This window comes from Phlebotomus papatasi, chromosome 1 (assembly GCF_024763615.1).
Source record: "Phlebotomus papatasi isolate M1 chromosome 1, Ppap_2.1, whole genome shotgun sequence".
NCBI classification, from domain to species: domain Eukaryota; kingdom Metazoa; phylum Arthropoda; class Insecta; order Diptera; family Psychodidae; genus Phlebotomus; species Phlebotomus papatasi.
Window position 1 is genome coordinate 57694231 of NC_077222.1, and position 27133 is coordinate 57721363.

The 27133-nt window shown below is 33.3% G+C and overlaps 2 protein-coding genes across 4 annotated transcripts in view; both read left to right on the forward strand.

Moving 5' to 3' along the window:
- The window catches only part of LOC129808738 (Kv channel-interacting protein 1), a 303848-nt gene that overhangs the window by 164510 nt on the left and 112205 nt on the right, over nucleotides 1-27133 (forward strand). The window lies entirely within an intron of this gene.
- LOC129808061 (PAS domain-containing protein cky-1) overlaps nucleotides 1-27133 on the forward strand; it is a 110679-nt gene that overhangs the window by 55652 nt on the left and 27894 nt on the right. For all 3 annotated transcript variants that reach the window (XM_055857747.1, XM_055857763.1, XM_055857754.1), the window contains exons 5-7: nucleotides 8387-8476; nucleotides 20117-20335; nucleotides 24285-24469. In XM_055857747.1, coding sequence (XP_055713722.1) covers nucleotides 8387-8476; nucleotides 20117-20335; nucleotides 24285-24469 — 494 coding nt within the window. The remainder of the gene's footprint in view (nucleotides 1-8386; nucleotides 8477-20116; nucleotides 20336-24284; nucleotides 24470-27133) is intronic.

A 27133-nucleotide genomic window follows, 5' to 3' on the forward strand; every position in this document is an offset into this window, starting at 1 on the left:
TATGATGCAAGTGTCCCGGGTTCGAATCCCCTTTAGGTCACCAGGAATTTTTCTGGCGTTAAAGGTGTTCGGATTGCATCCAGTGAGCTTCACTGCACTTGATTCCACGGGCATGGAACTGACAACCTCATCCCGTACAAGAAAAAATAATAATGCATGTCTAGAAATCCCCTTAGGGGAAGGCCTTGTTCCTTCATGGAATATTTTGCCAGCATTATTATTATTATTATTATCGCTCTTTCTCTCTCTCTCTCTCTCTCTGGAAATACCCATCATGTCATATAAGTATCCTACGTACATATATACAGCGACGAAGTACATAACCGACAAAGAAATTTCTCCATCTTTTCGTCCTGGCGGTTAAAACCGAGACTAATGGCCTCTACACACTAGACAAAATTATGTCCATAATTCTGTACGCAAATTCTGTACGCTGGTGTAGGAAAAACTTCTCAATAAGGACATAAATTTATCTAATGTGTAGGGGCCATAAGGCTCCGATGGCTGCAATAACCAATATTAATCAATATTAATCAATATTATTTATTAAAGAATAAATGCTAGTTATCTCTGTAAATACCACAGTTGTAAAATCGGTTATAGTTAAAACCTGATGAGATTTTTAACAGAATATTCTGATTACAACATCATTGAAAGAAAACTCGCAAACTTCGTTTACTTTAAACCCCTCGATGAATTTACTTTGGTATAATCGAAGCCCACCCGCATTAGCATAATTTGTTAATACCGCAAAATTAAGATTACATGAAAATTCATAATGATCATAACTGTATATTTGCATAATGACATATCGCAGAGGTATTGTCTTCAAATTGCTCTATCCGGCTAATAAACTTAAAATCAATTTACTCAATACATATGAGGAAAGGAATAATCAGGCAGTGAATGATATTGACTGCGGTTGTATAGTGGATTTGGAATTTTATTTTATCCCAATACAATTTTCAATATAATTTTGCCCCTTTTGATATGGAATTTCGATAGATGTGGAGATATATTGATTTTTCTCATTTTCTAACCACAAATTCATGTATAATTTCCATCCGAAATTAATCATCCAATATGGTGCAGGAAAGTAGGTTACATAGTGCACAAAATAATGGTCATATTGAAAAAAAAATTGTATCTAATTCGATTGTGCGGGAGGATTTTTACGCAGAGTTAATTTGATATAGTAGTCTTGTGGGATTTTAGCTATATGATACTCCATGTGCTCAGCCACGATTACCCTCCTCGTGAGGTATCTGTACGTAGTGGCTGTGGAAGAAGTGTGTTGTATATAAGGTCAAGATTTGATCCAACTGAGTGGCGCGCGCATAAGATAAAGCTGAGTTCTCACGAACTGGCGTATGCAAGCCACGTCTTCGCATATATCATCGTCGGTGATCTCGGTGTGATAATTTGTTTAATATTTCGAGTGTGCGTAATGTATGTAGACAAAGTTATCAGGCATACACTGCATTTTCCTGAGAGTTTATGTGGTGTTACTTATGCGTTCTGCAGCATCCGAGCTAGTAAAGTCACAGGATTTATCGCGAACTAGAAATGCTCTCAACTTGCCCCCGTCGCATCTTCTATGTCAAACCCGAAGCATTGGGAAGTGATTTTGCGTTGATGCTGCTGGGAGGAAGGAAGAAAAAAGTAGATATGAGGAGCAAGGTATAACCTGGCTTCCAATTAATTTTACTGCCCTTTCTCCCCACACAGGGCTACATATCATCATTTTTCATCCAATCAAATGGTGCACTAGAAAATTCATCTGTAAAATGTCATATTTTACTAGCAATGCAGAATTTGTTCCCATCACTACATCTGCAAAAGACGAAAGCTGCAACAATGTGAAATGCTTTTTTTGTTTATATCTTCATATATAAATACATCTCTGCATGATATATAACTTTCAATTCAGAGACCATTTAGAGTATATAATTGATCGCGATCAACTTTCGATATTCGTTAACGTAGGTCTTAGTCATCGAGTCACTCTGCCTGGCTTCCATATTTCAATTTCGCAATGTGCAAAATCACCCACATATGATATATATGCATTATTCTAAATTCACATTGATATATTGTAACACTTTATAATCTACCAATGTAGCCAATTTTGTGCATTCAATATGACCAATAGGTTCCAAATGGTAAATTCGATTGAACTCAATTAAATCTTGCGAACTGCTTGATTTTCCATACAAGATTACTGATGGATATTACAGAAAAATTTGGGCAAACCTTAACCCATAGTGTAATCAATTAAGAAATCTCTCCTTCGGTGACCTATTGTTTCGTCAAATCTCTCTAAAGGTGATTTTTGTTTAAGTGCGTTGAGGCAAATCATTGCTTCATCTACAAATCAACAAGTCTCAAAATACACTTACAGTATAAGACTTGCGGACGTAGGCAACAAAAACTATAAATTAATTGTTTTACATTTAATTTTTTGGGTAAAATGTGGTAATTTGAAATTTGAAATTTTAAGATTTCCTACACTGTTTTAGATGGATTGGGAACTCATTAGGTTAAGTGGTAGAGTACACTCTCTATGAGGCTTGTGTCCCGGGTTCTCGAATCCCCTTTAAGTCACCAGGAAGTTTTCTGACATTAAAAGTGTTTGAACTGCATTCAGTAAGCTTCATTGCACTTGATTCGACAGCGTATGAGATTGACAACCATATCTCTGTATAAGAAAAAAAGGCCCCAAACTCCTTTTTCAGGAAAGCCTAAGTTCCTCTATGGAAAGTTGCGACACATTATTATACAGTTTTAGATGACAAAGAGTAAAAGAAAACAAAGTATTTGCTCCAGGATCAGCCTGATTCCTTCTATCAGAGTCATGTTATTCAAGCAAGAGTATACTATCGTGGTTTTTGTTCTTTTTACACATTTAAAACATTAAAAAAAATCTGAAAACACCAATTTTGAACCGATTCCAAATTATATCTCTCCCTTAATTGAAATTCTTATGTGGTAAATTTTAATAATTTTATACATATTTCAATGATTTAATATTTGGTTTGATTAAATAAAATATAAAGTAAACTTGTTTTTGCAATCCCCGTACTAAGAATTAATAATAATAATAATAATATAATAATGCTGGCAAAACATTCCATGAAGGAACAAGGCCTACCCCTAAGGGGATTTCTAGACATGCATTATTATTTTTTCTTATACGGGATAAGGTTTTCAGTCCCATGCCCGTGGAATCAAGTGCAGTGAAGCTCACCGGATACAATCCGAACACCTTTAACGCCAGAAAAATTCCTGGTGACCTAAAGGGGATTCAAACCCGAGGCACTTGCATCATAGAGCGAGTACTGTATCACTTGATCCATTGAATGCAAGAATTAATTATTGTAAATAAGAAAAAAGGGTATTTTTAATAAGAGAGGTGACAAAGCGTTCCAGCTTTGCGAAGAGCTCTACCTCGAAACTTTGATGTTATATCACGGTTTCACATGATTCTCTTTATAAATTTCCGTAATTTAGTCCATTGAGAAATACGGTCTCTAGAGCCTATTTGATCTTTGACCTTGAAAAACCGATATTAGGAATTATTCAACATGTTCTCGTGTGTAGATAATATGTCTGCATAAACAAACTTTAAAACATAATTAAAAAGCGAAGAGGGGTGGAAGAAGATGAAGATGACGGTTCTTAGGTGAACTTACTGGGGTCCCCAAAGGCCAGAAGTCGATATCTCTGACCGTTTGGCTTCCAGAATTGGGTAACGGCCGCACAGACAGCGGGCCGGAGGACAGTGTCAAATTATTTATGTGAGACGTTGTCTGAGAGACCATTGTATTTTGGAAAAAGTAGTTCCCAGAGGTTAGGGGGTAGAAGATGGAGATTTTGTGGATGACAAATTCAAAGAATTATAGACTGTTCGTGGAGTACGAGTAATAATTTTAAAAAAAATTAAATATTGTTAGAAATGATTTTGTTCTCTCACTGGCTTTGAGTTTGCGAGACAGAAAAGTTAATTGTACGAAACTGTTTAACTTTCCACCCAATTCTCTTTAACACCTTCGTTGATTTATTTTATTGTTTTGATTTTTTAAACTGTCTTTATATAGATACAGTTTGAAGGTTTTGTCTCTTAATAAAGTTGTTACTGAAGATTAAAAGATATATTTTATTATAAATAAGGACACACTACCTTCACATTTCACATGTCTTTCCAAGTTGTCTTTTTTGGGACAATGTGTATATTTGAATTAAGATGAATTTGATGACGTAATAGGTGATACCCTCCTACAAATAATATTTCAACGGAGTAATAATGTGTCCTCAGGTGATGTGCATTAAATACTGGATGAAAGAATTTCTGAGATGTTGAGGGTGAAATTAATAATATTGTATACCATGTAGCGATGTGAAGCGACAAAAAGCATGTATATATGTGTATCGTAGCCGCCATAAAAACACTTCTTACTCAAATTTATATTGCATAGTATGTAACATTGTATATCTACATAGTTATGAAGTGTTCCAATGATGTTAGATGCTCTGACTAAAAGAGTTCACCGGCACTTTTCCATTGAGCAAAATATAGGCGTTCGAGTTTTGTGAGGCTAATATTACAAGCAATAAATAATGGTTGACTTCAAACAAGAAACATTATGATTTATCATTTCAAAATCTAATGTCTGCGCTTTATGTGCTAAAAAATGAATATATCTATATAGAGGCAAAAATATAAAGTACTGAACCTCGATCCTTTTATGGATGCTCTTGTAGGTTTTTAAAGGCCACTTTTTCATTTAAGTACCCGTATAACTTCAGATCATTATGAATTGATTTTTCGTAAAGATTTTTTTTTATTTTTTTAATTGGTTGACAATGATTTTTCATGGTTCAATTGCGGTAGGTAAAGTTCACTAAATGGCACAAAAAAGTCAAAAAGGATAGTTTCAAGGTAGTATAGCAAATAATAATTATTAATTTAAGAATCAATAAACATTTTTATTCTGTCCAGTAAATGAACAACTCTATTACAATGATTGAAAACAGATCGAACTATATTCGTGACTGAGTGTGAGCATAGCGAAGGAAGAGATGTATGTATATAAGAAACACCAAATAGTCTCGCGTTGTCTGGCTTTTGCCAGTGAGTTTGACCTAGTTTCCACGCTTTTAAAGAGAGGAGATCTCATTCGATGTTGTCTTGGAGCCATCGAAGGCGAATTAGCTCCACTCTGTCGTTGGTTGCTTCTATTCCTATTGTTATACCCAATACAGTTCATATATACATCATGCAATTTTCTTCATTTTCTACCTTCCTTTTTCTCGCTTGGCAAATTCAGCAACAGACACTTCCTTACCTATCGGATGAACTCACCTTCTATCTGGGGTCTCTAAGAACTTGAAATCTATGCAATGTAAATTATTTATCACATAGAAAATGGAATAAAAATAGAGCCCAATAGGAACTTATTCATCTCAAAGGTGCACAACGTTAGTTCGATAAACACTGCACGCATAGTTAATTGGACAATTTAACAATCAAACTGGGAAGAAGAATTAAGCGTCTGCGTACGAGTATCGAATTGCAATGCATAAGATTTTCCCTTTTCAATTGCGTCGAGCTTTAATTGTATAGTATCTTTTACAAATTCGTCCGAAGCTACACTATAATGTCTATCAGGACGGCACAATGATAGTTTTAACGTAATTTCTCTCAATGCAATTAGAGGTTTAGAGACAATAAGGTCCAATTATGCATAGGGTAAAAAGAATATCTTCAGAGCTACGGTAAAAAAAATATCCATCCCACCAATTGAATGATCACTGCACGCAATCTGGGATTCCTTCAAGTTGTTGATGATTTTGTGTGCAAAATCGGGTTCGTCGCTTGTTTCTGTTGATGTCTTTTGTTTTATTTTCATAAAATCACATACTCAATTCGCTCTAATAGCCCAAATAGGCAAAATTTACTAATTTAACACAAAAATATTATTTATGAAAAGCAATAAAATAAATTAGGGTTTTGGAATTTAAAAATTTATAAATATGTAAATTAAATGTTAAACATAATTTTTGCTTATTTCAAAATTTAATTAATGTTAATCAGTATGTAAACGCTAAATTTGGTAAAATCAATCTATACCTTAGTTTATAATATACTACTAACAAGATTTTAATTAGTAACCTAGTTAGTAACGCAATAGGAGAAATTTTCAACACATTTGCGAAACTTTTAATAAATTAATTCAATTTTGATCTTCTCTAGAAATTTGATATGTTATTTTTAATATTTTGTGGAAAATGTTTGCCATTTCACTTCACAAAATTTCTTCCTAGTGAAAATAATGCAATTTTGCTAATGACAATCAAGTCGGATTTTCCTTAAAAAATATTTTTATGTTTTTTTCTTTGTTGAAGAAGAAGATTCGCTAAATCTAATCCTAAATCTCCTTTAGAGCCGGCTTATGAGATAAGTCAACACTTCATTTCAATTTTAAATTACATTCTTATAATGAAAAAGAAAAATCTAAATACGAAAGATTTCAATGCTACGTAAAGCGTTGAACCTGATGTATCAATTATTGTTTAATTTTTTATTATATTTGAAACACAACAAAAATAATATGATTTTAAAAATTTTCTGTGTATAAACAGAGGATTTATCAGTAAGTTACGGTATTCTTTCCTTCCTCAAGACGATTTCCTTTTTTGCACCATTTTAATATTAATAGTTTATGGGCATGATGCATTTCGAGTGTTTTGCGATTATGGTGTTTGAGAAGTGAGTCTCTTGGCTCTAAATGTTGCATGATATGCGGCACTTAACCTAAAACATCCCAGAATTTCATACTGAAAGCGATAAGACTAGTAGTTTTTTTTTCCTCAGCACACTCTTATTATACCCCCTAACAAACTGAATAGCATCTTTCACACCGTTTTCCATGGTGCTGGTGCTGAGGAATCTTTTTTAGTCATCTTTGGAGCAACTTGACGAGAATTATTTCACGTTAGGGCAAAAAAGGCATTAAATAAGATGGTACGGATGGTTTGTAAGGGCTGGTTTCGTGATACGAAAAGGAGTGTAAACAAAATGAATTAATAATACGGAATAATTGCACACAATTAAGGCTTCAGTAATCAGTCACAGAGGCATGTAAATCACCTTATAGATTGTTAGATGGAGTATTCCCACACAATTTTGTAGTAATTGCTAGGATTCAATAGTGATAAGAAATCACTTTTATTGATGTGAACTAGGGACGAGGAATAGGTAATTTATAGAGATGGGAGAGAGAGTAGTTTATTTTAGACTCTAGATCATCTTCAAGTGAAATCAAAGTGATAACTTTTCCACTAGGGGTATATCTTCCATGGATGCTTTTTCCTGCTGCGGTAAACACGAAATTGCTGGTACATTGACTATGAAGTAACAGTAATAATTCATGATTATACTCGTCTTACACTTTGTAATATTTGTGTATGGAAACAGTATAGAAGAGGATATTTTCAAGTTTGAAGTCTCCTTTTATGATTGTTGATCTCGGGCCCTGGAAGTGAAGCGATCACCATGCGAAATATATGGATTAGTGTTTTGTGCCAATATATCACGCACAAATTAACAACATAAATCAAAATTTTCTGGTGTGTTTGGATTTTACACAAGTAAAATATTGTGCATGTGGTGGATTATTACAGTGTTCCCTTTGCAATTTTATATTTATTTATTTACTCTTATGCCATGATCGGAGCGCATTTAATGTTCTCCCAATTATACCATAAAATACATCAATTCCACATGTTCGCCCTGCCCAGACCACGTCACATCGACAGACAGATAGACGCACGAATGCTAAAGATTGGACATCTGGAGCGCGTCACTAGTCAATTATGGGTCAAACGATGGATGTGGAAATATTTATTGTTGATGCATGCAAAGGAAAGGTGGATTGAAATTGAGATGATACCTGACCAAGACACTTTGATGTGTGACCATTCCTCATGACACTGACTTTAATTTTTCAGCCAAATTACATCGCACAAGATGAATATTTTGCGACCGACGATGGAATGACATTTTCTCACGTCCATTGTACCCATCACATCCAAAATACCCCAACATTTGAAAGAGAGAGCGATCTTGTGGGAATTTATAAGTTATAATATTGGGCATGTTTTATCTGACTTACATAGTTTGCGCACTATATATGACTTTACCAGACATCTAAAAAGTCAGGCAAGCGTTATACGCTAATCCAATCATAAGATTTGACGAATTGAAATCTCGTTTTTTTTTTTTTTTTGCTTACTGTGTCCACTGTTAATGCAATAAGAGTTCGTGTGAAAATGTTTTCACCATGATGGTAGCTTCTTGACTCACACTTTTCTTTTCTCATTTCAGGCTTTATCTGGCTTTTTAATGATGTTAACACAGAATGGTAAACTGCTGTATATATCTGACAATGCTGCAGAATATTTAGGACATTCCATGGTGAGTTTTGCTAATTTATCTATAATCAAATTATTGAAAATTCTTTCTAAGCTAGACAGCGTGTTGCTTGAAAATGAAATCTCTGAAAGATTTTCGAGAAAATAATACACCCGTAATCCTCAATAAAATTGAGTGCTTTAACCCTTTCAAGATGGTAAAGATTCTGACGGGATAATTAATGTACACAGTTCTTCTTTTGTTAGTTTGACTCAAAACCCATTAGCGGGAACGGGGGCAGTAGTAAACATAGGGTGGTTGGGGTGATTGTAAACACTGAGATTTTTTTAAAGTAGGTATTAGACTTCAGAAGACGAGACCTACATGAATACATAGATACTGTGGGGATCCTTTCCCACTGAAGATTTGGTCGACATAAATCCAAATAGAGTTTATTTTAAGAGTTTCTCTCCTAACAAATATTTTTCGTGCCAAGAATTTCCAAATTATGCAATTCTGATAACTTCCAGCAGAGTTGTCCGAGACATGGTCAGATATTCTTCCTTATTGCTATTCCTTATAGCAGTTAATTAGTGTAGGTATAAAAATTAAATTTTCACTGAGAAGAAAAAGAGGGTGCGATTAACTTTTTTTCCTCGTAACTTTAAAACTTTTTAGGTGTAAAAATATATCAACATTTTTTAATGTTAATTTTACACCTTTTGAGGGTAAGATCAACATGAAAAAAGGGTAACTTTTACCCCCAATACACCTAAAAGGGGTAATATTTACACCGATTTCGGATCAATACTGTAGGGTACAATTAACATTTCCGTAATGTAATTTTAACTTTTTCGGATTTCTCTCAGTGTTAAAGAAATTTTGATAGTTTTCTCTATATCGCGTAAACAATATGCTTGATACCAAGTATTGATGAAAACTTCTTATACTAGAGCGTGTAGATGTAGAGACAATAAAGGCTTAATATATTTGCCAATAATTTACAGCGTTAACAACTTTTTTGCGAAATTGATGATTGATTTAAGCTTCTTAATTCAAAAAATATATCAAATTTCTCGCCATCAGGCTTATTGTTACTATATGTTAAAAGTTAAGACTATTGATAGAGTAACAATAATGGAATTTAAAATCTATTGTCAGCAGATTATCCAAAAAAAAAGAACATTGTAATAGTGACACATGAAGAGTTTTCATACCCAATTTAGCAAGGAACATTCTCTATGTGACATTAATAGCAAATTGTTGGTAGACTTATGCAAAAATTCCATAGCATCTTATAGAGAAAAGAGGGTATGAACATGAATATATTATTCTTTAACAAAAAAAATATATATATGTGTACACAATCTTCATCTTAATCTTCAAATTCAGTAAGTGATGTAAATAATTGACGCGATTATTTTAATCTTGTTCATAGAGGTGCCTCGAGGAAAAATAAATGTGAAAAATTTTTAGAGGAGTGTAAGGTATTAATACATTGTGAAATACTTCTCTACTCTTTTTGTCTAACTTCACCAGAAAATGATAAATTAAAGAGAGGCACCACTTAATAAGCAATATTGTTTTTCTCATCTCAAAAAACTTTTAGCAGAAGCTTTTTGGGCATCAAACTATCTTTCAATGTCAACTTGGAAGAAGGTATATTTTTAGAATACAGAAATCACTTAAAGTATTATGGGTTGATAAAAAAAAACTGTTGGAATAATTTATATATTGCTAAATATATATACCTAGGAACCATTTTTATGAGCTCGAGGAGACTTTTATTGAAACGGAAATACCATAGATCTTTGGGGAGGATTTTTATGTTGTTGTGCATTGGCTTAATTGAATCGTGAGCGTTATACTTTAGGTTCAAAATAGAAAATTAGTGAAATGTTAGTAAAAGCACTCACTGTGCGTAATATTGGGTTGGATGGTTTGATAAAGTACAAGTAGGAAAGTGTATATACATGTGATATGATGTATTAAATTTGTTGAAACTTTGGCAAGAGAGACTGACAGGGGGCGGGTAGTTTTAGGATTTTCGTCGGCTGATGACTTCTGTGAGATAAATTGAACCTCTAATAATGAATCTTATATAACACAAATACCTATATCTTAGTGTTGAAAAAATATGAAATATGCATTTAATTAATGGACTTCCAAACCCCCTTTCATCATTAGTTGAGCAGTTTTCAAGCTGTACAAGCTAATATATAGATATATATGGGAGAGAGAAAGAGATTGATCCATAACCGTGAATACAATTTACGACCATTTAAAATCCATTTTTCAACACGCAACATTATTTAGTATCCTAACCAACAAATTTACTTTCTACGGTATACGAATAATCCACATGAGTATGCACTTAATTCATTTATTAGCAATAAATAATCTGACTGAACAATTGATTTTATGCAAAAAGTCAGATGAAATATTACCATAAATCACTTTTATCGATTGGTGATATTGATAAAATGAGCTTTTCAAGGACACTTGTATTAGCATACAGTGTATGTTAATAAGGTTAGTCTTATAGTACTTAATTGTCCAGCAATATCAATATTATGTGCAATTGCTGAGGAAATATTTATTCATGATTAGGTGTTATCAGGCATCAGAAGTATATCGCAAAAGGTGCGAAAGCTCCTTAATGAGACGTGACGATGAGAAACACCGGATCTAATCAATTAATTGGAATCATTGTCAAGTCTACTGGTTCTCATATATAGTGTCTATATAGTTTGGAAAGCTCTGCAAATATACCCTTGGACTATATGGGCAATTCATTGGTGCTCACTATTTATTTATGGGACGTGCTTAGCCATAAATCTCTGGCGAACATTCGGCAGCACAGTCACATTTCATATTGCATGAGTGAATAAAGTGTTCAGCAGTTTACAATTCTAATGCTTCACCACACCATGTGATTGATCATCATGCAAGTATGCGATTGAGGTTCACTAAGAATCACAAAATATCACCAGGCATGTTGCCAACAATTTCTCAAAGTTTAAAAAAAAATCAAAAGATGGAAAAATATATGCTATATTATCTTTTAATTGCCACTATTATCAATACAACTGAATTAAATAAATAATGTATCATCGCAGCAAGATATTAACGAGACTCTGCAGAGTTTACAGATTTTTTCTTCATTTAACTCCCGTGAAGGGCCCTAATGTGGTTAGACATGCTTGTTAATATAGCATTCTCGTCCAACAGATGCATATATAGGCATTGTTCCTAAATGTATACCTTATGGGATCAGTCTTTTAACACCATATCCAAAGTATCTGTCTGCATGACATATCTGTGTCCATCTCTGTCCAGTGTCTTGCTATGCAATAAAGTGCTAAAATGTTAAATGGATCTGCCTCACCCTGACTTTCGCACAGGGCACCATCGCGTACGCGGATCTTGTGCAAGAGGAGAGTTATATATATTTATAAAAGTCTACTCCGTTCAACTCACACCATTTCCGTACTATGCGTAAAGCTCTATATATACTCATATCAGAAAATATCTCCCAGGTGTTGATCAATTTGCATATTAATATCTCCTTTGCGTCCATCATGGTTATGCTTGGCAATTCATTCAACTTTTGGCCTCTTCTTCGCCCAGAACCATATGTGGTCCCGTGGCTGTTTTATTAGATTTATCCCTCATTTGTTTCCACAGAGAGAAGTTAATTGTCCCAGGGGATGATATGTGTAACTCCCTCAAAACATACATGTCAGGACGTACTTTTCAGATACGTAGCCTGAGAACTTATAAGCTTTGAGCAAAATTTAGAAGTACTGAAACACTTTTAGGAAAATTATTTGATTTTCCAATCATAAAAGGGATTTATTTTCAAATGCTCCTTGTTATTCTATTTTATTGCTCGAAATCCACAGAGAGAGGAGTGTGTATAATCCTTTGATTTTTTCACTCTTCCAAATTTCCACCATCACTTCCGGTGCCCGGGGACCACTTTTCTCAACATTATCTTCGCGTTTTGGACTATATCTAAGAAATGACATCACGCTGTTTTGTCTGTCTTTTCCGTCTGACTCATCAGACTAAACGGCAAATGGTGTGAGTCCGAGACTTGGGATCTACACGGAACCCTCTATAAGTCGACCCAAGGACCGTTAGCATGCCCCTCATTTTCCCGCGCCCTTCCCCTTCTCTACCTAAACATGTTTTTTTGCGACTGCTAGAAAACTGTGTATTGCGATTTTTTTCAGTTTTGGATATGTCTAGCTAGGTAGACATTTCATCCATATATATGAAAATACTGTTGAATCATTTCTTATAACGGACTTATAAAGCTAAATGCTAAACTCCTTTCTGAGAACATCCAAATTCCGGTCCATTCGGGAAATTGAAAAATAATGAGATATATGATGAACTAGCAATCCCTATCTCATTATCCAAAACAACCCATAACTTGTACTCTTTTCAATTGCTGACAATCTTTATGGTCTTTTCTTTTGACGTGAAATGTCTTAAAATACAAATAGTACCAGCTTCACACATGCCATGAGATATGGCATGGGCACGTAACATGACGATTAGTATGATTACGAGATTGCAAACGTCATCAATCTCCATCCACCCACTACTTAAGCAATTATATCAAACATATCTTTATTATGACATCAAAGAACTATAATTACATTACTCTTTGCATCGTTGAAGACCACCCGAAAGGGGGATGGTAAGACTCTGATCTAATATGATGGAATTTTGACAATTGGTCAGACAAATAGCAATTCCCTTTTGCACTCTATTAACTTGACCGAAGATCATCGCAAATGCATTCTAGTGCAATGTTTAAGCTTTGGCAGAATGTTTAAATTTTCACCAAAAGCATAAAAGGGGAAGAAATAGTGTACTCGTATAGACGATGTTTGGTCAATTCCCACCGTGCAAGCTTGTCTTGATATGGACGGTGTAAATATGTAATTACCGCGATGGTGAGAGATCATGTCATGTGTATGCCTTTTCTGAAATTCTTCTCTGTATTCATATCATTGTCCGAAACACAATGAATTTTCTCTGTTCAGTTTATCTGTCTAATTTTGATTCTCACAGGAGTACATATCTTGTGCTTAACTCATCTAAAAGGGCCAATATAGATGAAGAGGTGAATATCACCACAAATTGTTAGTTACGAAATTCAATAGGATAGAATAGAGAGTTTTCTAATATTAAATACACATAAGCAATTCCAAATATTTTTTGAAGTATATTCATTTCAATTTTGATTGTCATATCAAAAGATGTTAAATACAAAAATTCTCCAGTGATTTTTCTTTCAAATCACTGCAGGGGACAAAAATCTTTTATACACACATGAATTGGTACTTCTTTTGTTACTTATTTAAATAATAATAAATAGTTTTTTTGGGTAAGAATAGATAATTGTTATCCTCAATATGTTCATCTAAAGTCATCATCACGATACAGTTAAATGGTACCTTTATTTCCCTCCAATTTCACATGTATTTTACTGCTCGAACTCCACGGAGAGAGCAGTAAATATTATCCCTCGATTTTTTCACCCTCACAAAATTTCCACCTTCCACCCCTCAAAGACTATTTTTGTCAACAAATCTTCACGTTTCAGATGATTTCTGAGAAATGTCGTCACGCTGTTTGTCCGTCTGTCCGTCCGGCTGTTGCCAGCTCTAGAGGCCAAACGGTAAGAGATAGCGACTTGGGACCTTCGAGGGCCCCCCCATAAGTCGACCCAAGGATCGTTAACATGCCTCTCATTTTCCCCCACCCCTCCCCTTCCCTTCCAAAACTATGTTTTTTGGGATTGCTCGAAAACGTGTCGTGCGACTTTTTAATTTTTGGATATGTTTTAGACATTACCTGGGCGGGCATTTCGCCCTTAGACGAAAATACCGTTGAATCATTCCTAATAAGGATTTTTCAAGGTCAAAATTAAAAAAAACACTAGAGAGCGCATTTATCAAGCGAATGGAATCATGTTTGGGCTCATTGGAAAGCTCTTGGAATTTCCTATAAAACTGAACCGGTTCCAATCAGTTTTGAATCGGTAATGAACCAGTTCGTAACCAATAAATAATTTTTATACGAAATTCAATTAAATTACTCCTGAGGTGTATTTTGGGAAATATTTTGAGTGATTTATAAATCGGTTCAAAGCGGTTATGAGCCGGTAATGAACCGATTATTTACCGATAAATAATTGTTGTTCGGATATAATTTTTATTATTCTTTAAACTATTTTGTGGAATCTTTTGAGTGATTCATGAATCGATTTAAATCGGTTGAGTACCAGTAAACGGTAAATGATGCGAAAGTACTTTGGAGGTATAGCATCTAAGTCACGAGTTCGAGCATTTCGCATAGTCTGGGACGCTTTGCCATCCCTTTTAAGATAATAATCCGTTTTAGAGATATATTTAATTGTAAGCTAGGGTGAGGCAGTTTTGAATATGAAATAATTGCAAATTGGAATTTGACAAACATAACTAAAATTTAATGCATCTTGTTGAATTGAATTGAACTAACAGTTGAATTTAGGATTTAATAAAAATAGTATTTCTGGAATTTCATAAGTCTTTTACAAAGAAAATCAGTTTATGTGAATGTGAAAAGTTATCAAAGTCCCCCACGTTCAAAATTGAAATACCAAGATGGTTTTAAATTAGATAATATCAAGTATTTTTAAGACTGAAAAAATACTTGAGTGATTGTAAAAATACTGAGTTTTACTTTCATTTATAAATCAAAAAACATAAAGTTTTGTAATATTTGTATTTTTCATTAATTGAATTTTGATAATTTTCTATGAGCATATGAATTTAAGTTTCAATCCTCATCTAAATATTAAGAGGCCAAAATATATTGGTTTAAAATTTATTTTCTTGATACTATACATTTTAAAATTCCGAATACTCTGAAAACTAGAAAAGTACATATTTTTATGCTTAAACAATTTTAAAGAATTGTTATTAGAATAACAATTATGATTTATTAGCACCTAAGCACTCTAAATCTAAAACTTTAAAATCAAATTACATTTTATTTTCGAAAAAGAGCTTTAAAATCAATTTTCGTAATAATTGCAAAAATATTTATATTAGTTATTGTAAACAGGAAACTACATCCTTACTTTAGACACTACACCTTACGTATGTGCTTTCAGATGTTAAAGTTAAACTTTCAACTTAGAGATCATTCAGTGCTAGATATAGTTTTTTTAAATTTTGAACAGTTTTATAAAATCGCAATTGTAGAACTTAAACCACTACATTTTATTAATGCACTGGTCACAGTGGTCAGGCTCAGATAGGGTAGACCGGAGCAGAATTAGTCAGGGGTTTGAATTAGACATTGGACTGTAATAGTTTTCCTAAAAAAAGCATAGAACAAACTTGCATTTATTCAGAGTACTTAATTAACTCCCACTCTATTTATTGAATTATTTATCAGTTTGACTCAAACAACTTTTTTAAAATTAATAGGGATAGAAAAATTTAATTTACCAGCTGATCTCCCCCGGGCTCCCCTATTAATAATTGCTAAAAGGTTTTAGCCCATTCCTCTCAAAGGATAGGAAAAAAATCGCGTATGATGTAAATGCATCTTTCTAAAAATGCCTCCTCCATCCCTATGGAGTTTTTTTTTTTGGTAAAAATAAGTGTCCAAATTGACATATGACACTCACCCAAATTGCTCACTGATGAATAAATGGTTTAAATCTACATGGTTGAAAGAGATGTTGCTTCTTAAGACAGTGCTGTTCAGTCTCTTGGAAATTTGTCTGCGCCTAATATGAATACAGACAATATATAAAGGTGATATGAATTGTACAGTTATGGGAGATATTGGGATGACAATTTGGTCCATTAGAGCAATTAGAGACGCTTAGCGATAGAAAATTTAATTTTTTTCCAGCTATTCTTTTAGGCTCATAGATTATGGCACAAAATATTGCTTGGAATTTTGAATGAATTAAGAAAACATTTTAGGAATATTTTGGCACTATATTAATTCTATTAGCATATTAGATACTCATAATTTGAAATTCTCTATTTGTTCTCCATGGGAGATGGCAACTTAAAATTTTTGTAGTGAGAAGTATAAATCACAAAATTAGTAATTTACGATTGACATATTTTTATCAGTGATAGCTTTTCTTGGTCAACGGAATTTTCTGCAAGAAGAAAAAAAACAACTCAAAATTTAGTATGTAACTGCTAAAAGACTTCCAAATTGGTATTGATTGAACATTTCTGCCCCAAAAAATGCGATTTTATTTCGTTCAAGATTGAATGTACGTATGTTTGTAAACTTCATTGATAAACTCCCATAATATACGAGTACAAAACACGAATGTTTGTTTAGTGAGTTGAGAAAGGATGTATATTTACTTGTGAGATTTTCTATCTAATTCACTCCTCTGGTGCCAGGTCGAGGTCAATTTGTTGACAAGGTTCAATGTAAAACTTCTACGTTTAATTACAATCACTGGAGTTGTAGACCACCCAATATCTCTTGTGACTAAAGTGGCTGGTCACAAGAAAGTGTTGTGCAGAAAATCGTTAGAGACTTCTAATGCTCCGCGTCAGTTCTTTTTGCACGCGTGATTCATTGGAACATTTAAGAGGAGTGTGAAATGGTCACTGGCAGTTTGAAGGTGGGAAAGAATGGGAAACTAGGTGCCAGGAAAATTAATTGCTTCAGAAAGTGGTATGATGGTGGAGTGTGTAAACGGACTTTTTAGTTCAATTATTGTTCTTTTGCCTAAGTGACATACCAGGCCTAAGACAACAGTCTTCATATACACAAAACATTTGTCAGTGTCATGTTTCACTCAATTCCACTAAAACCTACCCACTCACAAAATATGATTTAACCAATAAATCTCCTTTTTCCCCATATGCAATTGCACTTTTTATCAATATATTGCTTGCTTCATGCCAAAATACATATGATGCTGAGGTGCAACATCATTTTCCACAACAATAAATTACTAACAGTGCATTTTAATTCCTTATAAATATGTCACTATAGCAAAAAGCATTGAGATTTTAATCATGCACACGGATCATTTAAATCTGGGTAATGAAGAGTATTATTTGTTTAGTCGAAAACCTTGGGTGACAGACAATAAAATATTATTTTGAGGAAAAAAGGCAATAGTAAACCTAGATTTCTTTATGATATATGAGATTCTTAGTGAAAGACACGCCGAAGCTTCGGACAATTCAAGTTTTTCTCTATGTTCCTTATAGATTTTATCCAAAGCTCTTTTCTGAAAATTTGAGGCATTGGACTAGCTATTAAAATATAATATTATAATGGCCCAAATTCATTTATAACACATTGAAAAAAATTATTTGTGCGAAGCATAAATCGTCCGAATGTAGCGCGATTTCCCCTACGATAAAATATTAATTTCTTCATCTTCCTTTCTACAAAAAATATTCAAAGCCTGACAGTTGAAACTTGAGGTACGACCATTTAAAATAAAACTTCACTTTCTATAACTCCAGTGCGTGAAGCCAAGTGAGGTATCAAAATCAAAATTTTGGAATTCTAAGATTTTAGATCTCTAAAGTGGTAAACGATGTTGGCCAAGAGGCATGAAAAACAGATTACTAAAAACTACACGTGCTAAAAACGGCAAGTGTGATATTTCTCTTAGTTTTTGAGTTACTGAAGTGTTTGCATAGATATATAGTTCGAAATCCAAGTGTAGCGAGAAACACTTTGTCCAAGTTTGGACACAATCAAAATATAAAAATTTTAAGGATGAATACTATATGTGTGAGAATATTAAGAATTTAACCTAATATAAGATGTAGATGCACCAAGTTTACCTATAAATATCAAATTTATATTGTGAAAGATTAATCAAAAAATTTCCTTGTTGGCAGAAATGATATTTATGTAGATTTATACTCAGTGACAGTCAAGTTTATAAAATTACAACGAGTCCGTCTATGTGGTGTTCCAACAATGTGATTAGATTTTATTATCTGATTTACCTAGTTTTGCTACTTTATGATCTGTGGTTCATCGCAGGAATTTCCTATGGTTGGGTGATGTTGTAAAATATCTCCGGTAGAGGCAGTTGGGCAAGAACAATGAGCAAATGGGCATCATGGTATTTGACTCAGAGGCGCTAACATTAGCCCATAAATGGTTAGTGCAATGTGTAAGAAGAAAACAATGTCACAGTAACACCGTGTATAGGGTATTTTAAAAGATATTATTTGTATTGTCGCAAGATTGCAGATGGACAATAAACGGGTAAAATCGATAGTATATTGTGTACACTCAGAAAAATAATCACTTTAGAATTACTTAAGAATGAATTACTAATTTATTATAAATAATCAAATTTATTGTAATTAATGACGCAAGTTATTGTATAAATAGATTTTAGTAAAAGTTTAAAGAGGGATCGAAAAGCGTTCCATGTTATTTGCGAAACGCTCGTTTACAAGTTTCCATTACAACCGATTTGATTCGATCTATTAAACTTTTTAAAAGTCGCATAAAAACAATAAAAGATACACATTTGAATTTCGAATAAAAAAACTCATCAGTTTCTAACTGGCTTATTACCGTTTTGTAATCAAGTGGAATCAGTTCATCCATGTTAGAAAATCCAAGACCTTTCCAAGGAACCCATATATGGCCCCATTAAGTTGATAAATATGCTCCTTTAGAGCCTTTTCGACCTCTAACCTCGAAAAACATTTATTAGAAAAAAATAACAGTAACAGTATTTTCGTGATTGGATCACATGTCCGCATATGGGAGGGTTCCTCATGAATTTCAAGTCTGTATCTCTAACCGTTTGACCTATAGCCGTTATAATATACAGACGGATTTTTTTTATAAATCGCCTTGAACACAAGGATATGTCAAGAAAAGTAGTCCCCGTGGGGTGGGAGGGGAAGGTGAGAATCGGTACAATTTAGATTTAGATAAAAATCAAAAATTCAAATAATTTTTTTCCGAGTGCAAGAGTGTCTTGTATCTCACCAGTAAAAAGATAAGTGTAGAAAGAAATGTTGAAGTAAAATATGTATTTATCGCTCAAGTTGTAAAATTGCACAAGTCCAAATAATCCCATGAGAGACAATGAAGGCACAAATTGATAAAATGTGCACAAGAAGCTTATGATAGAGGCCAAGAGAGCAGATACAGTCACTGCCAGCGACTTTTTGAAGTGCCTTTGCACTTCGGTGTGTACCTCTAAAACCGTGAGGTGAGTGCTGGACAAGGTAAAAAAAAGGGGCACTCATGAGGGTTTATTTTGTGTCGTTTTTTATCTCGCACTCTTTGCGTTCTTTTTCTCTTTAACCCCAAACACATTATTCCCTGAGACTCTGCATAAGTCGCAAAAAAATGAGCGATTTAGATAAGGAAGCATAATAACAGCAACAACACAAAGAAAACTGGGAGGTTATTAGCAAATGGTCAAAGCGATAGCGTCTCTTCTCGTGGTGCGCTACCAGAATCATCATTGTCTTATTGCTGCTGTTGCCCCACTGGGTTTAACGTTGAATTTTCTCTTTGGTGGGAGAGTGCGAAAAAAGGGAAAATCCCAATAAGCCCCAGCAAGGCACATACCACCGTAGAGTTAAAAAGACTAAAATTATAAATCACGTCTGGCGCAATATTCAGCTAAATTTATCTCACTATTATTTTCAGGAAGATCTTCTCATTCACGGCGATTCTGTCTATGACATAATCGATAAGCAAGATCATGGATCTATTCAGGCCGAGTTGGGGCGCAGCGTGCCAGCGCAGCAGACTGGATCTCATCACCCAGCATCGCCCTCGCATCTCGAGGGTGAGCAACGTATGTTCCTATGTCGTATGAATGTTAGTCGCAATGCCAGACGCCAAATGCGATTTGGCGACCAAAAGGTTCGTGTACATCATTTTTATATACAAATTTCACAATCTGTACAATGCAATCTTGCGATCAATAATATTCTAATGCAACAATGTTTCCCATATTTGCATTTGGAACCCAGTGGTTATCGATTGATAGATATAACTTGCGAAAATTTAAATGAATTTACTTTTATTTGTTTGTTTATTTTTTTTTTTTTTTGACAATAATGTGGGAAAGCAATTTCGATAGTTTTGGACAAGCTTGTTTGATGATAAAGGCTTAAATCTGCACTTCAAAAGTTAAAGTAAAAAAAATTTACTGAATGTATCTTGTTAAAAAGTCTTTTTAGTCTATACATAACATCATAAACTCGTACCCATTAAATTCTACTTTATTCTCCAGAAAATGTGTAAAAGCTTCCTTTTGTGATAAAAGATTTTTTAAATGCTTCTTTCTTTTTAAACATCTGCAGGAGTAACCACTCCTGCAAATAACTTGAATTCGTCTATATGACATAATCTATCTCTCTGTCTACAATACAAATAATATATTTCAGTTCTTCGATAACTGTAATCCATGTCACTTCTTTTAATACAAAGATGATGGTCTTTAGAACACACATTTTTTTTTAAATTCCTGCTAAGTGACATCAACACGAAAAAATAATACCTTTGTTATTGCAATCAAATTCTCTAAAACCCACTCTATAATCGTTCTTCAATTTCGTATTATTATATATTAATTTTACACTTTTTCCAAAAGCCAATATTAATTCGCATGCTTTTAATAATAATATTATAATAATAATACAGTAGAGTCTCGCTATTTATCACACAATTTATCGACCGTTGATTTCAAAACACTGATTTTAAGTTAGGTTATGTTTTTTAGTATGCGACATGCATAATTATTTTAATATTTTTGGCAAACTTTATTAAGTAGTTGTGATAATTGTGATCAATAATGAAGAGAGCAAGGACAAGTACCACAATCGCAAAGAAAGTGGAAGCCGTCGAGCAATTTCAATACTAAAAATCGTTGATAATTTTAAAAAATTACATGGACTATAGTGCGACCCAAGTGTCAAATTTGAAACCAAATATGGACTATAGCGAGACTCTACTGTAGTTATATTTTTAGAAAAAAAATGAATATATATAACCTAACTTTTGACTAATACAAAAATCACATTACGTATAGCCTGTGTAATACGGTCTTCAGACTTTTGGAACCAGCCAGATGGCTTAACTCTTCTAGTATTAGATAACATTTTTGAGGAAATTGTTCCTAAAGATTGAATTTTTTTTATCTATCAGATTCTGTAAAATCAGTAAGATTGCTTGATATTTCGAATTTCTAAACTTTAGGAAACTTGGCTAAGCTTAGCCAGTTTGAAACCCCTGTTTAGAACTGAGATTTTGTTAATTGGTTTAGATCTTATAATATTATAATTTTTGATTTTTTGGAAAAAATTTTACTCAAGACAGTAAATTAAGAGTATGTAGATAAATAGTATTCCGGTGATTTTGTTGATTATTTAGAAATCATAAGATATAAATCTAGGTAATTTTTGCAGAAGCTCGAAAATTTTCTGATCTAAGATTTTTTCGGTCTTGAAAGAGTTAATTTCATTTTTAGTTTCTTTTGTTTTTCTTTATTGTATATAATCTCTGGAGAATGAACAAAACTAAAAATATTGATTTTTGAGAATCAAAGGAAGTGGCCGAAATCTCAAGCTGGCAATAGTTGTAATAGAGAGGCATAGTTCTCTTAAGTAACCCAAATCTTTTAAAACTCAATTTCACAGAATAATTTACATGTTTTCGATGATTTTCATTTTTTTTTGATAGGTCTGTAGGGCCTGTAGGATAGGTGCTCTGCGTTGTACCATTGCCCTACTTAATGCCACCTTCAATAAATTAATATTTTCTTTTTGTGGCATATTTAATCAATATTTTGTATTGCTATTTTTCAATCCCATGATGTTAATGAAAAATACCAAAATTATTTGAGATAACATTAGAAATTATAAACCGTACCATTCTTATAGTTCTTCTTATAATAGTAATTTATTCATGCTCTACATTTGCTCCGCATTCCAAACGTCTGCCGCCATCTCAATGTTAGTTTTTTTTCTACATTTTATGTTTACTTTTAAAACCCATAAAAAAGACGTTATTTTATCCGAATTGTTTTTTTTTTCTATATTCTTAAATTTCTATGAATATTTAATGCATCTTATTTTCCGATCTATAAATATTCTGCAATGTTTCTCAATGCTATTCCTTTGTAGATTAGTTTATTTTCAATCTCTCTCCCTGAAATACTTGCAGTTTCATTTAAGGATGGATGAGAATGTAACTTCATTATTTCTGTCCTGGCAGACCAGTCTGTGATGTTGCAATCGCTCAATCAAGCACCAATAGTGGAAGTTCTCAAGAGTTAAATTAATGATTTTAATAAATAACACTTATTTTGAGTGTTGTTTGTGTGTTATCAGTATTCATGGCATCCATGGCCAAGTTCACCCTCTTGCTATATATTTCGAACTTCGTCAACGGTGAGAGATACGGTCTTTAAAAATCACTATTACATTTTCTTCAATTATTTCCACTCCCACTTTGACACACACGTGTAGTTTTTTTTTCATTCTCTTTTTTCCCCTGATTTTCAGTCTTGATTAGACACTAAGAAGTGCAGCCGATGGAAGGTATAAAAGAAGTCCAAAGAAGGAGGGAAGAAAAGAGGCCAAAACAGTCCCTATAATCCGTTCACTTTCAAAGTTGTAGATGGAAGGTACTATAAAAGAAAAATTGGTATAACAGAAAAACGAGAAGAGCTCAAACAGAATCCAAATTATGCATAATATGAGAGGGAGGAAGAGGAGGAGGATTTGGAATCCTGATTGTTGGTGATGAATTTATTTCAATTAGTCAGCTGTTGGCGTCCACACTTGGTTCACTTTTCATTAGATTGTTTTAAATTTCATTAAAATATGTGCATATAAACGATTCAAGTGTTCATTATCCAATAATACTCCGCTATATTATACGGATGTGTATATGAAATGTTCGTCAAATCAGATAAGCACACTAAAGTCACAGTGTCAATAAAGATATATGGCACTAGACGGTGAAATACGGTGAAGCGAATGCAAAATAAATGACTGATTAAATGAAAATAAAACCAAAGAGACAACAGTAACGTCGACGGTGATGTCGCGCTCTTACGCTATATGCAATTTATTTCAAAGTTCTTTTTTTACTCCTTCACTTATTCACCCTTTTGCTGCCTCTTCAAAGTGATGAGTAAATTACCTGGTCTATTCACTAACCACAGTCTTTCTTGTTCTTTACAAATTCTAAAAAAAGGTATACACATATTCGCACCTGTGAAACCTATAAAAATCACACCCCTTTAATTGCCAATGCTAATTGAGTGATTTCTTGTTCTAAACCAAGATTCACAATTTTAGTATGAATATTCATTTCGACAAATACCTATTTTTACCATGATGATGCCCACAATTAAACTTAATGCTTACGTCACTGTTTCAAGTCCCAAACATTACTTATTTACTGGATAAATAAGTATTACTATCGTCCTTGATGAGTTGATCGTAAGATAATTGTAGATTGTTCTCTTGTACATTGAATGCTTAAATATTCGAAGATATGTCTCTCTCTTACTATTTTTTTCTTAAATAATATTTCACAATGCTCTATAGCTGCACATATATGAAACATGAATGTATAAGGAAAAATCTAATATATTGTGAATATGTGCAGCAAATAAATCTATAATTTGTTTTTGCACATTGCATGTAATCACTATAGAAAACATAATTTTTCGCTATTACATCTCTCACAGATAGAGATAATTAATTCTGAAGAAATATAAACTTTACAAAGCTGTTGACCATATTTTGATGCAATTGAACATATCTATAGCTAAAATTTGTCTATTTCGCAATTCTAGGTGGTTTTAGTTCAGGGCCATTATTTGTCTTTCCTGCCACTCTGCAGTCGCAATGAGCCTGTCTTTTTGGCCACATGCACACCTATTGCCATGCCAGAGACGCGAGAATGTGTCGTTCAGGGAGCCACCAATGTCTTCACCACCATCCACTCTATGGACATGAAAATTGTTCTCATAGACAAGAAGTAAGTCAAATTATCCATTCTATCATACAGTTTTTATAAAAAGTTCAAGTACCCATTTCAAGAAATAGACACTTTGAACACTGAAAAATCCGAAAAAGGTTTTGTCCGATTTGTCAGTCTAATACTTGCCGGTACATTACATTTTTAACGATTCACAGTAATTTTTGATTAACATACGATCAAATGTCTTATATTGATTTTTTTTAATCTGAAAAACACAAAGTTTGATTTATTTTGAGAAGTATCGGTGGCTTCTAACATTAATTTAAATAATGAATTAATATTCAGCAAGTAATTGAGAATAAATTAATTTAATATAATATTTAAATTGTTGCGCTTTAAAGCATTTGTAGATGAATATCTATCTATATCATATGACAAATTTAAAATTGTTGTACGTATAGTAAATTTAGGAAACCTGGTCTAAAATACGATGTAATCAATCACTAAGAACTTAATCGCACGAAGATTGGTTATAATGACATTTGAATATTGTTATACAATTCTTTTACTGGTAATCCAAACAAGATACGAACCCGAAACCCTAGCATCATATAGTGAGTATTTTACCACTTGACTTATTGACTGCTCATTCGATTAAAATCGTGCATGTGATAAGTCTCTTCACCTTCCCCTACTGCTCAATTATATTTTATTCACATTATTATAATGATAATGAAATACTCTCCAGTATTCGAAGCTTAAAAAAAAGTGTAAGCAAAAACTATATTATTTTAGTATCTGAAATTTATCTAACCACTTAATTGTGTAATTTCTGTCTCTGATAGATTACTAAGGAAAACAACGCTGAATACTTCTCTAAACTGTTAAAATAATGAATATAGAGTGAGAAGTGAAATATAGGGGCATGCTAAACGTCTCATTATTCACTGACATGAAACTGCATGCCTATTCTGGGGCTGAGCCTCTTTATCAGAGAGACAAATTTCGCTTTTCTCCCATCCATCAGTTGCGAGACTTATATGTGATATACATCAAATATCAAACACTCAATGTCTTGAAATGTTTCTATATCTTTAATGTATGACTGAGGGAAAAACAATTCAAGCCAGAAGAATGATTCTTAAATAGGGAAAAAGCGTTGTGATCGTTGACCGTTGTGTGGTAAAGAGTGCGGACAGATCATGCCAAACCGTTGATGAATCGATCGCGATCAGATTAAAATCGAAACTCCTAATCGCGTTGATCGGCTCGCCCAAGATTAAAGTACATACAAAATTGAATTTCTGCCACAGTGCTGGGAGATCTGGGTATATCGGCAGGTATTCTTATATATGTTTGGTTTTGATGCCCTACGGGGTAGGTGGGATGATATTGAACGATATTGGTTCACTTTATCCAATCGATTCGTTCTATGTTGAAAGTCTTTGATATCATCCGCTCAATTCATCCATGTTATACAATGTAAAATATGAATTAATTTTCTGAAGGAAGTTATCTCTTTGAAAAAATCATCGATATGAAGACATAGATTTTTTTTCTTATTTGAACATCCGTCTATATTCCCTCAATAACTGAAAGACAGAAGGAATGTGAGATATTCCACCGAAATTAATTGTCATCTCAGATCTGCCCACAATAGGAAACTTGCCCTGACATACATAGCTAAGCCCATCTTGTTTTCAAACTAATTGTTGAGGGGTCATCGCATAAGTTAAGCAGAATCCACAAAGTTGCTATCATTGAACACAACACACTGTATATAGATATTATATTTGCTAGTATATTGACTTAAAAATATGTATCTCTATCGTATATTGCTGAAAAATTGCAATTGATGAGACTCAGAAGTGATCACAACCCACAAATTTACAATATTTCTTCGGGACAAAGACCTAAAATGCTGGGGCAAAAGGAACTTTTATGACCGATGAAATTTTTGAAATTCCAATAGTCACTAAATTAAGTTGTGTATTCCACAAGAAGATATATATATGTATACACATATAAGTATATTGAAGGTATTTCTCAAAGGAGGACATTATACATTATGATAATGCCCGGGAGCATTTTTGATATGTATAACACAAACATGTAATTTATGTGGCGCACCCTCCCAAAAGGGTGTTTCTTGCAATGGTGCTGTTTTTCCTCCTTCTATCCTTTCTATACTCTGAAGAAAATAAATTACCACACATTATACCACATATTTAATTGTTTCTTTGTGGATATACACATGACCGTGCTGTTTTGAAAATCACCACCCACAGTCTCCAACAGATGTGACACAATATTTTACAAATTTAGAAATTTCAATCTAGCCTTTTTCGCTCAAAATCATATGGGATATTTCAATTAATTCAAATGTTTATTTATAGTGTGAAATACACGACAAACTCAATTAGCTCATGTCGCATTGGAATTTCCACATGATAGTTCCGGAGTTAAAATTATAGCAATAATATTTGTTATGATAGATAAAACAAACAAAAAATGATGATATCACAGAAAATTCTAGGGTTTAAAGAAGAACTTTATATAATAACGTATACTGAGTTTAATATATTTTTTAAATCTTGATTTTAAAGGGAATATCAAGGTGTGATGTAAAATTATTATAGGGCTATTATTTTGCGTCGATAAATCCTAAAAATAATTCTTTAAAATCTGAAAATTATCAACCAAGAAATAATTATCGTACAA